General features: G+C 34.7%; 2 protein-coding genes across 3 annotated transcripts; both read right to left on the minus strand.

Moving 5' to 3' along the window:
• Positions 1-3,249: 3,249 nt before the first annotated feature.
• Positions 3,250-7,608, minus strand: LOC106361506 (protein BRASSINOSTEROID INSENSITIVE 1-like). Of its 2 annotated transcripts, XR_002653609.2 has the most exons (3): positions 6,641-7,607; positions 3,781-6,558; positions 3,250-3,590 (listed from the first exon to the last, which is right to left on the minus strand). XR_002653609.2 is itself a non-coding variant. In XM_022690113.2 (2 exons), exons 1-2 carry the CDS (start codon positions 7,435-7,437, stop codon positions 3,831-3,833), a joined length of 3,525 nt encoding a protein of 1,174 aa, XP_022545834.2. In that variant the 5' UTR covers positions 7,438-7,608; the 3' UTR covers positions 3,638-3,830. The 2 variants fall into 2 exon arrangements, 1 of the variants encoding a protein (XP_022545834.2); XM_022690113.2 differs by lacking the exon at positions 3,250-3,590 and having other exon boundaries at positions 3,638-6,558; positions 6,641-7,608.
• An 8,034-nt stretch (positions 7,609-15,642) lies between these two features.
• LOC106361505 (UDP-rhamnose/UDP-galactose transporter 4) lies at positions 15,643-17,685 on the minus strand. Its single transcript, XM_013801256.3, has 5 exons — positions 17,474-17,685; positions 17,046-17,212; positions 16,574-16,959; positions 16,330-16,491; positions 15,643-16,255 (listed from the first exon to the last, which is right to left on the minus strand). Exons 2-5 carry the CDS (start codon positions 17,173-17,175, stop codon positions 15,926-15,928), a joined length of 1,008 nt encoding a protein of 335 aa, XP_013656710.2. The 5' UTR covers positions 17,176-17,212; positions 17,474-17,685; the 3' UTR covers positions 15,643-15,925.
• Between the last annotated feature and the right edge of the window lie 378 nt (positions 17,686-18,063).

Raw genomic sequence — 18,063 nt, forward strand, 5'->3', positions numbered from 1 at the left:
AATTTTCTATAAATTTTATCACTTAGAAGTTTTTTTTGTGTGGATGACTTAGGGCATCTCCAATGTAACTCTATTTTTTCCTTTATAATTTACACAAAAATAGAGTAACTCTATTATAGTGTAATTTTTACTCCAATGGTGTTACTCTATAATAGAGTAACTCTATTATAGAATAACACCATTGGAGCAAAAGTTACACTATAATAGAGTTACTCTATTTTTGTGTAAATTATAGAGAAAAAAATAGAGTCCCCTTGGAGATGGTCTTGGGTGTTTAGGCCGAAGCTTAGACTAATTCTCAGCGATCGGTTCTCCGATAACATGTAAACCCGATTATTCTACGTGGGATTAAGATATACATGTTTTTGAAACTATGACACTTAACACATTTTTGAGTTCGCCGTACCATCCGACTACATTCGCAAGGTTAACAACCTGCTATTAGTATAAGACATAATTTTGTTGGTTAGTGGATGTCCGCATTGTGCTTATTCATGAAATTAATTATATGACTTTATTTCTTGATATCAAACAAAGAACAATGAAACTCACGTACGTAGCCCCAATTATTCCGCGTTAGTAACAGTATTATTGACAGTTGACACGTTGTCAACATAATACAGAAATCTTAGGCACATGAAAAAATGTATTAAGAATATCTATTAGGATTTAGGAAGATAATAAGTTAGTTAAGAAAATTGTATGGATGAGAAAGAAACATACGTGTGAGAGAGAGAAAGAGGTCCATTCGGTGGAGACAGGAAAGGGACGGCAGTCCACGGCGGAGGGAGACGTTGTTATGGGAAGTTACCGACAAGAACAGCTTGCATGCATGGTGGTCCACGTGCTTCGTACCCACCACCGTCGCGCGTGTTTAAGCTTGATAGCTACTCATCTGAGTATCTCTCTCCCTCTCCACAATTTCACTAGTTTATAAGCGAGTGCGTTTAAACAATATCTACACGCGCGTACGTCAGAGTGTCGTCTATACACAGTTACACATGAAGCCTGTAGGTTGGTATGTAATGTATGATACATATATGTAATTATCCGTCATTTTCCAAATATTATGTTCTTGGAATATATGGGTTAACTCATAGGGTCCGAATGGTGACCGCGGATTTAGTAAAATAAGCGGGGCGGAATTTAGGTGCGGGACGGTTCAACTGCGGTTCGTGCGTTTTGCGGGACAAGTGCGGTTTTGATAAAATTAGCGGTGCGGAATTGTGTTGATTGGTGAAAATCTATAGTGCGGAATTAAACAGTTAAAAAAAATTTAAATAATGTAAAATATCAATATATTTAATATAATTAAAATGAAAATTGTTTATTTAGTGTTATGGATATTAAATTTTCTTTATTATTTAGAAAAATTTAAATACCAAAATTCATCTCAAACAAATTTTTGATATATATATATATATATTAAAAAATTATTTTCATGTATGTTTATAATCTCTATTCTAAAATTTAGTAGGGTTTGGTATTTTATCCGAACCAGAACCAACCCAAAAATACAAGTTCGGATCAGGGTCTGGAGCTAGACTAAACTACCTATTGGATATAATTTTTTTGGATCCGTGAATCTCGGTTCAAGTTTGAGTAGACCCAAGACTCATACTCCCTCTGTTTCGTATTAAGTATCGTTGTAGAGAAATTTTTTCGTTACAAAATAAGTGTCATTTTTGATTTTCAATGCAAAATTTATTAATTTTATGTAGTAATTTATTTTTTTATTGGTTGAAATATGGTTAGGTGTATAGGTAATTGTGTTTTTATATAAAAAATATACAAAATTAATTGTTTTTTCAATCTGTATGCACAAGGTCAAAATGACACTTAATATAAAATAAAGGGAGTAGTATATATTAAGTATATTTGAGTGTATGGTGTATTTCTGGTATTACATGTATTTTTTTTTCAGATTCAGGTTTTTAGAGTATAGTTTTGGGTTTAGGGTAAGATTTTAGAATTTTAGAAATATAATTACGTACTATTATTTTTAACGGTTTGGATAACCAATTATTTTTGTAGCATATATATATATATATTAAAATAGCTAAACAGTTGTGTAAATGAAAAATGTATATATTTTTAATATATTTTTATATATATTAAAATAGTTACACAAATGTATATATATTATAAACCGCAGAAAAAATAAAAAATCTTCAAAAGACATTTTTCATGAAAACATGAAATATTATTTTAAAGTTTTGGTTGACCAATTATTTTTGTAACAAATATATATTAAAATACTTCAATTAGTACGTAAGGTTTTCATGTAACAGGTAAATATTATTAATTGAATGATGATAGTACGTAAGTGCTACAGTTAAAAACGCACTTCAACCACACCAAAATCGAAGATGCTATAAAACAAGTGCGTTATTTAACGTGATAGAACAAACAAAAACATTTTTTTGCTGAGTGCGGTATTTAAACAAAACCGCCTTTTTAGTTTTGTAATTGCTGATTGGTGACATTTTGAAAATCGCACTTGTACTGTATCAATTACGTCCCGTCCCGCAAACCCCATTCATAACCATAATTCATAGAGGCATGAATAATTTATTCGTAGGTTATATTAATTTTAATACGGCTATATTAATTTTAATACGGCTTGCAGTGATTGATACATGAGTTGTCTAGACTCTAGACTAGTCTAGCTTCCGAGAAAGACACAAATTATTAAATATATAGGTTTAGATCTGTATGATGATTGGAGGATTCTGCATTTACCTAATTTTTTTTATATATAACTTAGCACAGCAGAAAGTCTGATTCAATTCAGTTACAAAAAAAAGGTCTGATTCAATAAAACCAAAAAAGACATCACGACACGAAAACATCTAAAATGAAATCGTACAGACTTGTAAGAAAGACGGCACCCTAACACAATGGTATTGAGTTTGTTAACGAAGAGGTATTTATATAAGAAGAGAGGAAGCGTCCGATTATTAGGGTTTTCTTCTTTCTCACATGATCAACGGACCAGATCGACCCGGAAGACAATCGAGATGCATATAGTAGTAATGGGCTCTATTGATTTTGTAAGGCCCATTTTATTTGGGCTGAAACACAGTCACTTGTATCTTTAGATGCCCATAACTAAATATCTTTGCAATTGTCATGTGTGTTAATAAGAAAAGACTCTGCACATATGTAACTTACTGAACAAATGGTTGGAATGTCGTCTCTGATGAATTAACTTTGTGAAACTGTACAGACTATTTCGACTGGTGAAACTCTTAACAAAGGAATTTTATAAAAAAACCTTGAGAGTTTATTACTATTACATAGTTTTAAAAGAGACTTGTTAAACTTTCACACACGAATAAGACAATCTTATACTCCTAGAAACTAGATTACGTTATATTGTACTTAACACTGCACAAATCAACAGACACAAATGTAAATGAGACGCTTTTTTGATCGACTTTATTGTTTCTTCTCTACTGTTAATGTTTTAACTTCCACAAGAGAGACACTCCTCACGGTTTGTCAAAGAGCAAACCATCTGTGCCATCTTCGTCTCATTGTCTTCTTCTGTTCCTTCATCCTCTTTGGTTACTTACATCTGGCTTCTCCTGCATCACACGCAAACGTCAATTTCGCTGTCCAAGTAACAACAGAATTATCACAAAAGAATTGATGTGTCTACTGTAAACTTAATTGCATCTGCTGCAGCACACGATCGCATACATTTAGAAAAAATTAACATAATACATACATTTAGAATACAGTAGAAAAATACAAAACGTAGACCATAGGACTGACCCTTGGATGATTGATGTTCTAAAGAATCAGCTTTGGCTGTGTCCCAACTCTCAAAACTTTCCTTCAGGAACTTCTTTAATACTCATATCGACCATCTCTAATGATCCAATGGTGGACTGCGAATCTATCCCCAACCCCGTCTGTATCTCCTTAAACATTGCCATGACATCTAACATGCTCGGTCTTCTCCAAGCCCTATCATCCAAACACGCAACCGCAATTTTCAAGTGTTGTAAAAGTTCAATCTCTCTCGCTGGATCTTCCTTGATAAGCTGAGGATCGAACACGTCCTTAATCTGGAGTTTAGCATGCTGTCTCACCCATCCAACAAGGTTATTATCTCCAAAATCCGGTGAATCGGTTGGCCGTCTACCCGTAAGCAGCTCGAGCAAGACCACACCGTAACTATAAACGTCTCCTTTCGTTGAACACCTGAAGCTTTGGTAATACTCAGGAGGGACATAGCCCGGCGTACCGGCTAACGTACTGACACTCAAATGCGTGTCCATGGCGCTCATCAGCCGCGCCATGCCGAAATCCGAAACCCTAGCTTCCAAGTTCTCGTCCAGTAACACGTTGCTGGACTTCATGTCTCTGTGGATGATATGTGGGATGCAGTTATGGTGAAGAAAGGCAAGCCCTCTAGCCGCTCCGATGGCGATCTTCTGCCGCGTGAACCAGTTCAGTTTCAAGCCAGCTTTCTTCTTGGGGTCGTGCAGTACATCTTCTAAGCTACCGTACTTCATGAACTCGTAGACGAGAAGCCGCTCTTCTCCGACTTTGCAGTAGCCCAGAAGCGGGACGAGGTTCCGGTGTTTGATCTTCCCGATCGTTTCCATCTCCGCCATGAACTCCCTATCGCCTTGACCACTGATCTGGATCAGTTTCTTGATAGCCACGGCTGTTCCATCTTTCAAAACCGCTTTGTAGACATCTCCAAACCCGCCGGATCCAATCATACTGTTCTCATGGAACCCGTTTGTAGCCTTGAGAAGATCCGCGAACGTGAGTTTCCGCAGCGGCTTCTCGAACGCTGCGAGATTAATACTCAACGCTTCTCTCGCACCAGTCAGCCTCCAATCCGTGTTGTTGTTAGCTGTCGTTCCATCACCGGGGTCCTCCATCGCCGCCTCTCTCATCCTCCGCCGCCTCCTCATCTCTCTACCGAAGAGTATCAGCCCACATATGCATACAAAAGAGAACAACAAACCCATCGCCACGCTCCCCGCAAGAGACGGCTGTTTCCTTCCGTGAGAACGGTGTGCAATCGCGTCTGCCTTTGCATCACCGCACCGCGGAAGCGGATAACCGCAGAGACCAGAGTTGTTCAAGAACTTCCCGGGCGGGAAAGTCTCGAACTGCCCCATCTCAGGAATCGGACCGGTTAACAAATTGTTGGACAGATCAATCTCCGTAAGCATGGTAAGAGCCGACATGGACTGAGGGATCCTCCCGTCCAGCTTATTACTCGAAAGATCGAGAATGTTCAGCCCTCTCAGATCACCAACCTCTTCAGGGATAGAGCCAGAGATGAAGTTATGACCCAAGTTGAGAATAAACAGATACGGCATCGAACCGATCTCCTTCGGTATGTACCCAGACAACATGTTGTAAGACATGTCCAAGAACATCATCGAGCCGTTGTTATCAAACGTCGGCTGAGTATGACCTCCGTAAACTCTCGTGAAATTACACGGGTTCCGGGTCGAAACCCGGTTAAGCTGCTCCGGTCTGATTCCTTGGAACTCAAGCAAGTTACCAGCTCCGTGGCACTGTTTGTTCATCCCGTCGTTTTTTATGTAAACGTATCTCTTCCCGGCGATGAAATTCGCAGCTATTTTACCGGACTGTTTGAACATCTCCGGAGGGATCGTGCCGTTGAAATAATTAGTGTTGAGATCGAGCCAGATTAGGCTCCGGCAGTCCCCCAGCTCAGCAGGAATGTTACCGTTGAAAGTATTGTTGCTTAGCTTGAGGATGGCGAGATTCTCTAACCGTCCGATCCATCTAGGAATCTGACCGGTTAACCGGTTATTGGAAAGAGAAATCCAATTCAGATTGGTACAGTTGCTTAAACCGAAAGGGATTTCTCCGGTTAAGTCGTTGAAGTCGAGGATCAGAGTCTCCAAGGTGGTGAGATACATGAGCTCTTTAGGGATCTCTCCTTGAAGCATGTTCATCCACAGCTTCAAATCTCTGAGCTTCGTTAGAGAGCCGAGACTCGACGGGATGGTCCCGGAGAGGTAGTTGAAGCTCAGGTGGAGGGAAACCAAGTCGGAGCAGTTGCTCAACGTCGGCGGAATCTTCCCGGTGAAGGCATTGTTCTGGAGGTAAAGCTCCTGGAGCGTGTTTTCGCCGTTGCGGCAGAGACTCGGGAGAATCTGACCGGAGAAGTTGTTGGAGCTGAGGTCCAGCGTAGTGAGTGAGAGATTGGCCAGAGACTCAGGCAGCTCGCCGGAGAGCTTGTTGAAAGACAGGTCGAGCACCTTGAGCCCTCTCATCTTCAGCAGAGTATCCATAGGCAGCTCGCCGGAGAAGTTGTTGGTGGATAAAACGAGCGACTCGAGAAGAGAGCAGGAGGCGAAGAAAGGAGGAACCGTGCCGTGAAAGTCGTTTCGGGAGAGATCGAGTCCGGTGAGTGTACCGCACGCGCCGGAGAGAAGCTCCGGGATCTCGCCGGTGAATTTGTTATCTGTTAGAGATAGATACTCGAGGCTTTTGAGCGGTAGTGAGGAAGAGATTGGTCCTGTGAATAAGTTGCTGGAGATGTTCAAAGACCTGAGAGAGATTTTTTTAAAAAAAGTGTATTTTAGTTTACAAATAATAAAACATAATTAATTTTTTATTTTTTGAAACGAACCTTAGGTTTGTGCAGGAGGAGATAGCAGTGGAGAAGTCACCGGATAGTTTGTTACCGGAGATGTCGAGGTGTTGAAGAGCGGAGCAGTCACCTAGATAGGGAATCACAGTGGAGAAATTGTTGGAGGAGAGATCGAGAAACTCGAGATTCACGCAAGGAGAGACATCCGCATCTCCACTGATCTTGTTCCCGCTTATATCCAAGTGCTTGAGCTCTCCACAGCCACCGGAGACAATCCAGCCAACGAGGTTAGCACCGGATAGCAAGTTCTTGGAGAGATCCAGAACTTCCAAGCTGCTGCTGCTAAGCTTCAACCCACCACCTGAGATTTTCCCGGGAAAATCCAGAGAGTTGGAAGAGACGTTAAGAGACTTCAGTGCGATGCAAGAGCCGAGGCTCGACAAGGTTGACACAGGGCCGGAGATGGAGTTTCTCGACAGATCCAAGGTCGTGAGAGAAGCAGAGCACTTGGTGCCAGAGAGGGAGCCGTTGATGTTGGTGTTCGAGAGAAACAGGGACTCTAGTCCCGTGAGAGACAGTAGAGAGGAGGCCACGGCGCTGAATCCGAGGTTGAGTGGCTTGGAACTGAGATCAATTGAGGAAATCTTGTCGGCTTTGCAAGTCACGCCCTCGAAGGTACATGGGTTCTTGTCGGGAGACCAGTCTGGGAGTAGATTCTTGTCAGGAAGAGCGTTTTTGAAACTTAAAAGCTGGTGAGTTTGAGATGTGGAAGCTTGAGAGGAGAAGGATAAGGTTAGAAGGAAGAGAAAGAAGGTTGGGAAAGTTTTCATTCTCATGATTTTGAGAGATAAGTTGTGGAAGTTTGAGACTAAGGAAAGAGGGATCTAGGGTTTTGGTTCCACCATTAGAGAGGAAGTGGGAGCTCTAGAGAGAGAAGAGAGGAGAAGAGAAGATGGATGAAGGTGTTTAATTATTTTATCAAATATCAACGATGGGAAGAGTGGTCACAGCTGTGCGCTCACATGGCATGTCACCTCTTCTTCTGACTATTACTATTATTGAAATGTTAATTTTAATTTTGCTAACAGATACAAACAAATAATACAACTTTTCATTATTGAATGTGTTAAAAGAATAATCAATGCAAGAGGATACAAACTATTAATAAGATAATGGCATCGCAATATCCTTAGTCTCAAAGCTTTTTTTAGTTATGTTAAAGAAATGACGCACTTGTAAGTACCTGTGAAAGGTGTTTAATTAACGTGAGATTTGGGGATGGGATCAAGTATTTCACAAGCTATATAGCATCTTAAATCTCATCTTAGACTTTATTCAATTAGTATATTCTACCTCAATCACCTAGCTGTTTCCAAAAAGGTTTAATACAAGTCTAGTGTGATATTTTGTTTGGTGCTGGTTAACATTTTTTTTTGTTCCAACATGAGATACCAACAACTAACTAACTCCACATTTGTGGAGTAATAGTTAAAATTTCAGTGAAAATGGAACATAGAATCTAAGTTATTTTTATTGACACTCATATACAACAAGATTTGAGAGGCATTGAATGTGATGGTAAGAAAAAAGTTGAAATTTACTTTAATGCTATGTAATTTACATTAATAGTTTTACATGACTTTCACACCAACCATAAACATTTTAAATCTTTTTTTTTTAAATCAATACTAGTTTCTTGTTCATTCGCACTTGTGTCTGGAAAAAGTGGAGGAGAGGTTGTCTCTCTAGCTTTTTACAAAAGAGAGAGAGAAAAAAACTAGCGTACGTGTGAGCGACGATTGGGACATGAGTGTTATCAATGGCAGATTCCATCTCTTTTTAGTATAAATTATTAAGTTTGTTATGCATACGGAGGATATTATTAGTCTTTGCTAATTAATTATTTTTCTCATTAATACTATTATTACTTTATTATCTTTGTCAATTAATTCACTAAATTAATCCCTCTTTCTTTTAATTTCAGGCCTCATTCGTGTTCTCTGGCACTTACGTAGACGGATAGATTAGACCAAACTTTACATTTTCTATTATCTTTTTCCTTTCTCGCAGTTTTTATAAATGTTTCGTAATTATGCTCAAAACCCCACGTGCAGCTGTTTTTGGTGAATACACGCATTATAACAAATTTGACAATATTCTTTTCAGCTTAAATAATCCTCCGGCTTTTCTCAAAAAAAAAAATATTTTCTATATTTTTGCTTAATTTTTAGAATATACTACTATTTTCCTAATTTGCTGAGAATTAATGATACTCTATGTATGATACATACAAGCCTCTAGCAGGTGTACGTTCGGATTCGGATCCAGTATTTTAAAATTTCTGATATTTCAGTATAGAAGTATATAAATTGTTCGGATATTTCTACATTTCTGATCAAAATTCAAATATTTTAAGTCTGAATTCAGTTATTTCAAGTTGGGTTTGGATATTTAGATATTTTTTTTAAATTAAATTCTTCACTGTTTAAGTTCTTTTGTATTTAATACTTTTAACTCAACTGATTTTCTAATTTTTAATAGATTAAACTATTAATAAGTTTGAAGATAACATTTTAAAAATATAAATACACTAATTTAATTGCTATTTTAATATTTCATATGCAACTTTTGTTAATCAAAGAAATAAGTGGTTGACATGTATTTTAAATGATTAGCAAATAATTTTGTCTATAGTTATATGAATATTATATGGTTTTGAGCCATATGCAAAATCAATATAAATATTTTGAAAACAATTAAAGAAGTAAACTAAAAATATATAGTCAAGTAATCATATATTTGGTTATCTTCGGATATTCATTCGGGTTCAGATATTATATGTTCGGGTTTGGATATCCAATCTTTTCTCGTTCAGGTATTTTGCTATTTCAGTTCAGATTTTGGTTTGATTTTCCGGGTCATCTACGATACAGATTCGGATATCGAGTAAAATACCCACCCCTAGCCTCTAAGATACTATATATAGTGATCTAGTACTATGTTGGTACAAGTAACCTTTTTACACAAACTAAAATGAAAAGTGTGTTTACTGATGTATTTATTTTGTAAGTATTTGATAATAGAACATTGTATTGTATTGTTTTTTTTTTTTGAAACACCGAGCATTGTATTGTATATAACATCAAAGTTAAGTAAAAGGCCAAGAGATAATAGATTCTTAACTTCCGGAAGAGACGAAGCTGTCCTCCCCATACTGATTAAGAGCATCTCCAAGGGCACTCTATTTTTTCCTCTATAATTTACATTAAAATAGAGTAACTCTATTATAGAGTTAAATTTGCTCCAATGGTTCACTCTATAATAGAGTTACTCTATAATAGAGTGAAATATAGAGTAATCTTATTTTTTTACTCCAAATATAGAGTGAAAAAATAAGAATACTCTATATTTCACTCTATTATAGAGTAACTCTATTATAGAGTGAACCATTGGAGCAAATCCAACTCTATAATAGAGTTACTCTATTTTAGAGTGAAATATAGAGAAAATTATAGAGTACCATTGGAGATGGTCTAAGCGTTCGTGTGGCCAAACACCCACACTCTCTCTTCTTGCGTAAGACACAGACGATGTCTCTAAGGACCGAGCTATTACAACGACGTGTGTGTTACAGGCGCTCACGGAGCCGAGTTTAATTGGTGGATAGTGGGTCTAACTAAAGTGTGACTAACATAGACGTTCGTAAATGTTTTCAGTGCAGTGTAGTACACTGTACGAGATGGTCCCCAACGGTCTAAAACCAATCCCAGCCATTGATGTCATCTCAGCAGTAAATAAATGCTGATTTGCGTTTTCATTCTTCCTCGGTTCCTCGGTGAATCTAATGTAACAAACCGTTATATGTATCTAGCAGTAAATCTAGTGACGATGTTGCTGACTTATACTATACTAGTATTAACCCCGTGCATTCGCACGGTATTATTTTTGTTAAAAATAAAACCTAAGTTCAGTTATACATAGATAACTAAAATTACATGTATAAAATCAAAAAGAGATGAGTATACATAAAAATTGTTAACACACTTTTAGTTTAAAGTTTCCTGTTTTATTTATTTTTGTCTTGCCTTTCATGTTTAACAATTAACATGTAGTTTATGGCTTCTTTGGTTTATTATATCCATTAATGTATTTACTATTCCATCTTCAAATGAAAAAAAATCTTACAAATCCAACTAAAAATATCAGCATGTAACAGAGAAACATCAATCTATGAGGCAAATTAAGAAGTAAAAGTCAGTAAACAATGAAAAATAATTTCATCTGAATATATAAGATAAATGATAAGGAATACATTACACTTGACTAAACCATGCAGACTCTAGTAAATACTCTAAATATAAATGGTATGTTGATGTGAAAGCAAAGTTGAGAAATTATATACATAGAGAACCGTCAAAATACCTTTGAGATTAAGAACATTTATGAATTTGATTGTTTGAACGCCTATTTTCTGGAATTTAAGAGGATGCACTAATCTGAAGAATAATTTGAGATATCAAACACCTGAAACAAACAAACAAACAAAAAGTTGAATGCCGAGAGATGGACAAATTTACCAAGAAACTGAAAAAATTTACCAGGAAATCTGAAACATTGAATTTACAAGGGAATAATGTTATTCCAAAAGTGTTTTCAAGATATATCTATGTAGTAAAAATACCTTTTAACAGCCTGATCTTTTAGGTGGTGAATTAATAGAACCTCTTTATTTTTATAAAAAGGCCTTCCTGTGATTTTACCACGTAGTCTGCTTTTTATCTTCTTCCTCCTCTCTTTCTGGCGGGTCTTACTGAATCTCCAGCCTGTTCTGATGAAGCAATAAGATAGCGTCACTGCTATATATGAGTTGTTGAGATCCCTTTACTCCGAAATTGAACCGTGCTCTAGTTCAAAACATTCATAGGTTTTGAAATAGAAGAATGAGCATATCTCTGTTACGACTGATTTGGAGTTTTTCTTTTGTTTACGTATTGAATCTGGAAAATATAGGAGCAATTAAAATTGAAAAGCATAAGATCGTGGATCGTGGGCTGTTTCAAGAAATAGATACGGTTAATTTTTTTCTTAAGCACTTTTTTCTCCTTAAGCATTATCTGGTTTGATTATTATTTTTTAATTATAAACATATCTTACGTGGCATAATTTGATTGGCTAGGTGACTTGTGCTTTAGTATATAAGGGATAATATGATTAAGAACATCAGCATCATTTCTTATGCCCTTCAGGAGCAATTTGGAACATCAGCAAAAGTCTTTCTTCGTCTTTTTTTTTTACTGGCACATGCCTTTTTTGTTACTAAACAGCGCTACTTACTGGCAAACGCATCTTATTGTTTTCAAATATTTTTCATCTCAAGATTTTAAAGTTTAACTATTTATTGACACTATCATAAAATATCCTTGATAAAATTTGGAATTCCCAAAAAAAGGGCAATTTTCTCAAATAGTTTTTTTTAAGTTTTTGTCACAAAATAGTCTTCAAGAAAGAAAATGATCAAAATAACTTTTTTATTTTTAAATATTAAATATTTATTTTTTATTTTTTAAATTTTGAAATTCTATCCCCAAAATCACACCCCTTAACTTTAAGCTCTAAGTCTATATTAGTTAACCCTAGGGTAAAAATACATTTTTACCATTTAATAAAACATATTTTGGTCATTTTTTTTCATGAAATGCTAATTTTGTGACAAAAACTTAAAAAAATGTTATTCTAAAGAATTTCTCAAAAAAAAATTGGAATTCCCATTTAAAACTTTATATGAAAACTTTATTACAAACAATAACCAAATTTTTTAAAAAAAAATTAGAAACTTTAAAGTACATGTTGGCCACTGCAACGATCAGACTAGAATAAATTGTCCACGAAAAATGCGTGAGCCTATATTGGCAGGCGATATAATAACATAAAGTCAACAAAAATCTATACATAATATATGTACCCCTTGATTATATGCGTAATGATGGTAAACAATAATAAACGTTTTTTCTTCTTAAAGTGCAATCTCTCAATACACCGTATGCAGTTGTGTTTGGACCAAATTATATAATTATTGATCAATCATTGTAATAGGAATCGCCGTCAAGCACAATTGTAAATAACCTTCTTTTCTGCTTAAGCAAATAACCAATTGTTTAATTTTCTATCGCGGTATAGTAAAGATAAATTAACACCATAAGTCCATAAGACCCCCGATCTTAATCGAGATAGCTGGCTTAAATACAAAACCACAAAAAAAAAACATTGGTAGAAAACATTTACAAACTAGCACCAGAATAATATGAATTATCATTTTATTTCATATGCGTTATACCCACAAACGCATGTTCCAGTTTCATATTCAAATTAAACTATGTGCCATGATGGTATCTAATGCTCAATGAAGCGTCCTTTCAAATCAAATTTAAATAATGTTCGAGCTGTTTCCAGCAAAAGCATTAATACATAATTTTTAGGCCAGATTAGAATTTCGTATGAAATATTATATTAAGATCCCAAACCCATATAAAACCAAATGTACTTCAGGTTATCGAATAATACGTTCAAAAACAACTAAAATAGTACAAATTAGCCTCCGTATATTTTAACTATAGCTAACATGTATGGTACATATTATCCAACTAATGCTAGCTCAATACAAGTTGACTTTTAATATGGGTGTGTATATTAAAGTAATATTCTTTTTTGTTTCCTAAAAGTTGTTATTTTCCTATCAAAACATTATTTAAGCTATTTTTTATAACTGTTGAACTTATAAAATAATATTAAATATTAAAACACGGACTTATGATATTCTGAATCTGATTTATGCAATTCAAACAAGTGTTTTACAACTCATTTAATTGCCTATGTCGGATGAATCTCTATAATATTATTTGAGAAGTCAGTTTTTAATGTGTTGTGCTCACGTTAGTTCTTACTATGGTTTATTATATTGTTAACATTAATTAATGCTATTTTTTTAATTGCCATTATCAAAATTTCTATTTCAGTTTTTTATGAATATTTTGTTTTTTAAAAATAAAAAGGAAAAATATCTATAAACTATTTTTTTCGTTTTTAATATATATGTATATAGATAATCATATCAATATCATAAAAGAAATTTAGTATCAAAAAGAAAGTAACTTAAAAGTAAAAGTAAATAGCGATTTGTTATATTTAAAATATGTAATTTGACAATAAGAAAATTCATTTTATATAAATCTCAATTTCATAAACTATTTTACTAATTTCCATTACTAATATTATCTATTTATATTTTATTTTTTCTTAATATGTTTTTATAAAATCATATATCATATAGAAATTTAGTATCAGAAAAATATTTAAAACAAAAATATAGTGATTTTTGATATTTAAAACATATTATTTAAAACAAATGAATTTCCATTTATATAAAACCTCACTCCATAAAAGTTTCTGGATACTTTTTGTTCAAGAACATTTTTCTATGATTGTTAATAACGTAAGTTAAATATTTTTCATTAAAATATAATAATTTTCATAAGAAAAAGTCAATTTATTTACTAAATCAGTATTTACTTTACTATACTAAAGAAAGTTATTTTCTCTTAATTATAAATTTTCTTAAGTAATATTTATTTTTTGGATATATTCAATCTCTTATTTTAAACAAATTCTCTCACAATTTTATACAATTTTTCTTTTCACAATTATAGATTTCCAAGCCTAATACTACGTGAATGTTTCAATATCTATTAAAATAAACAAGTAATTATCTCAAATCCAATTCCATAAGCAAATTGTTTTCCTATGAATGTGCCAATGTGGTATTTAATAAAAGTAATTAGATTACTTTTAAGTTCTAAAACTCTAATGATCGACGTGGTTTTAAAAGATTTCAATTTAATTCACTTATACAACTTCTGATAAACACTTCAAATTTTTCTCATAAATTTAAGCAAAACAAAATATATCAATTATTAAATACATATTTAGAAATTTGAGAAAATAAATTTGTTATATATAATCTGATTTAGTATAATTAAAATTCTTTTGGAAAATATATACAACTCAACATACCAAAAATAACTTAACCGATCTAAATTATTATACGTAAAATCAAATATTTAAATAAGATAACAAAATAATGTAATTTAAAACAGTATTATATCTGCCTTTCTAAAATATAAACTACAAAATAAGTTAAACTTATCAATAAATAAAAATAAAATTTAATCAATTATAATGATTTTATTATTTTGTAACTGTTTGCATCTGTGTACGGAAAAATCGTCTAGTAACCATTTATTTCACATGATATCTAAAAATCCATTTAACTTTTGTTTCTTTTTATCTGTAGAGACAAACTCAGGTTCTTTTCATTAGTATGAAAACATGATAATTCGTGTGGGCTTCCATCCAATAACGGGTATAATTTTCCCCAAATAAATAACGGATTAACGGGTATTATTTTCTCCAAATAATAAAGTGTCACACATTTTGTCCTTCAAACAATCAAACGTCAAATAACAGACGCACGTGCGAGGAGAGATCCGTTCTAACACTACACGCACACGTAAGCAGACTTTTCCCAGGCAACGACCTGTTAAACTGAGATTTACCCGTGTCAACACCGTTCCTTCTATCTCCAGTCTCTGTCTTAAAAGTTTCAAAACACGTATTTTTTCTTTGTTCAAAAAATACGTATTTAATTAAACATCTCTCAACCCGACGATAACGGGGCGAGTCCATGTGCTTGATATATAAAATTATCTTTTTTGCTTAATAGAAAATCATCTTCGAAGAGCTATTTTTTGGTGCAAATCTTCAAAGAACTTTATACTATATTATATTGTTAATGAAATAAGTAAAATGTTACGTAAATTAAACACCATGATATCTCCAACCATATATGCATACAACTTTCAAGGAACCACTATAAAATTCCGTTCATTTTGAATGCAAGTATTTCTTTTAGGATGAACACTCATTGACCCAATAAATAAATATTCACGTAACAAAAGAAACGTAGATACTGAGGGTGAGGACAAAAATTAACATAAAAAAATAAAATTGAGATTTTATTCAGTAGCATTGTTGATATTTCTTGTGTGAGAGAATTAGTAAAAAAAAATACAAAATGCAAAGGCCAAAATTGATAACCAAAAAAGAAAAGGCAGAAAACAAAATGCTATGTAAGAAAAGAAAAACATGGTCTGGTAATTAAATAATTAAAACCCTTTGTTTGTAAATATTCCATATGATATTTTCTACCTGTTTTGTTTGTATCTGAGACGCTTGTTCTTGTTTCTATGTCAAAACGATCACTTCTTTCGTTTAGACCTTTCCATCAGACTCAGATGTTTCAGATAACCCGCTGAGTTTCTGTGCCTTGGTTACGGGGATAGAGAGGCTACGACGCTCTTTACCTCCCGGTTTAGAAGATGCATTACCGTACCAGATCATACCGAGAATCGCAATGAGCATTCCAAGCACCACTTGCATGTTTAAACCTTCCTTACCGAAGAAGGTGAATCCCAAAACCAAAACCAGGATTGTCTTCATGTGACCAAGTACTTGGAAAGACACCGCCGTGAATCTTCCTATACAAATGAACTGACTCAGATTGGTCCCGACCGCGATACTACACGAGAGTATCAAGAAGAACTGCCACCAACAAAAATTGAATTAGACCAATCTCAAACGTGCCAACAACTAAGAGCCTAGTATGCATCTTTTACCAGAGATATGAATGAAAAGTTGAATGCATCAACTCTTTGGTTAGTCAACCAGTAGTCTAGAAATGGCCCGACCAACAGCAACGATGCAGCTTGTACTGGAGCGGTATGCGCCAGTAAATTGAAAGAACCAAGCGAATATTTCCTCTGTAGATAATGTACATACTGCAAAACACAACAGTATCATTTGTTAGAGATCATCAGACCTCACTATGTTTTTGGGGTTTACAAGCCAATTAAGGCTTACGTATTGCTGAAGGGCGGTGCTCCAGACAGCAATAGCGGCAGCGAGGAAGCCGTTGAGGTTGACACTGACATCGGTAACAGTGCAGACGGCAACACCAGCAAGAACCAACAAAATGCTAAGCTTTGTATCCCTCGAATACCTGACGTTGTCAAGAACAACTTCTAGAAGACAAGAAACTGGGATCATACTCAGCTTCGCAATCTGGTAGAAGCCAACGGAGTTCCACATGAGGCTGACGTTCATCCCAACGATCGAGAAGTTAGCGAACAAAACGAACTTGAGAAGATCGGGCCAGGGAAGCTGAGAAGGTTGGATATAACCAAGCCACGTCAAGAAAGTTGTCAACAGTGTGGTTGTTCCGAAATGCAAACCGGTTAACGTCGTAGCTGTGTGTCAAAACCGGATCTTAATCAGTTTAGTCATGTTCGAAACCAAGTCAACACCGTTGACTATTAAGATAAAAGAGACAGACCGAAACTAAAGCCGTAAGTGGCCATCAAGGCTTTGTTAACGAGGATGATTCCAACGGAGGTAACGACGTTGAAGAGCCATGATGCAATGTCTAAAGCCGCTTTTTGATCCGTCTTGCTTGTTGCAGCCATTTTTTATTTTATTTTTAAATAAAATCAATTCAGATCTCTGCAGAAGATTTAAACCTTCTAATTAGAAACATATGAAGAGAGTAGAATCAAAGTAAAAAAAAATCTTATGATCATCAGTTACGAACAATCTCAATTCAAAAATCATCTGAGGATCTAAAAGCTCCAACATGAGTCTCTCTAACTATAAAATTGAAGCCAGATCTAATACTCATACGAATCTCAGACAATCACGTATCTTAATCGGAACGACAGAGATATGTGTAAGTCTTCAGGAGAGAGAGAATATGTTTTTTTTTACCAGGTAACGGAGATAGACGACGGTCGCTACCGAGGAGGCGGTGGGGAGACGGAGGAAGTCAAGGCTAAATCAACATGAATTTTAGAGAGAGAAATCGTGGAACTTCGAGTGATTTTATTATTATTTTTATTATTTTTCAGTTATGGAGGACTTCTTCACATGAGATGAGAGTCTCCTTCCTGCCATTTAAGAGAGAGGACAGAGAGTAGAATCTTTTCTTTTTCTAATTTAATTTAATTTAATTTGTTTCTTTCCCTCGCTTTCTTCTTTAAAAGCTAGCGACATGAGTTAAACAAAATATAACACAAGTGTTCAGTATATTTAAGAGGTGTATTTCTTATGTTTAATTTAAATTTACGAAATAGCGAAAATAACTATATGTTTAGAGTAGCAAAAAAAAATAAAGTTATTTTCATCACATAATCACAAACCACACAATGGTTTATTCGAAAAAATTGGAGAAGATGTATAAAAGTGGAAAGAGTGGAGGAGAGATGGAAACGAGAAGTGTGGAACTAAAAAGGCGTGACCAATTTCTATTCGACAAAAGGACAATCTATGTAGTGTGGGACAACCCCAAAAATTAAAAG

The sequence above is a fragment of the Brassica napus genome, chromosome A8 (assembly GCF_020379485.1).
Source record: "Brassica napus cultivar Da-Ae chromosome A8, Da-Ae, whole genome shotgun sequence".
Classification (NCBI taxonomy): Eukaryota; Viridiplantae; Streptophyta; class Magnoliopsida; order Brassicales; family Brassicaceae; genus Brassica; species Brassica napus.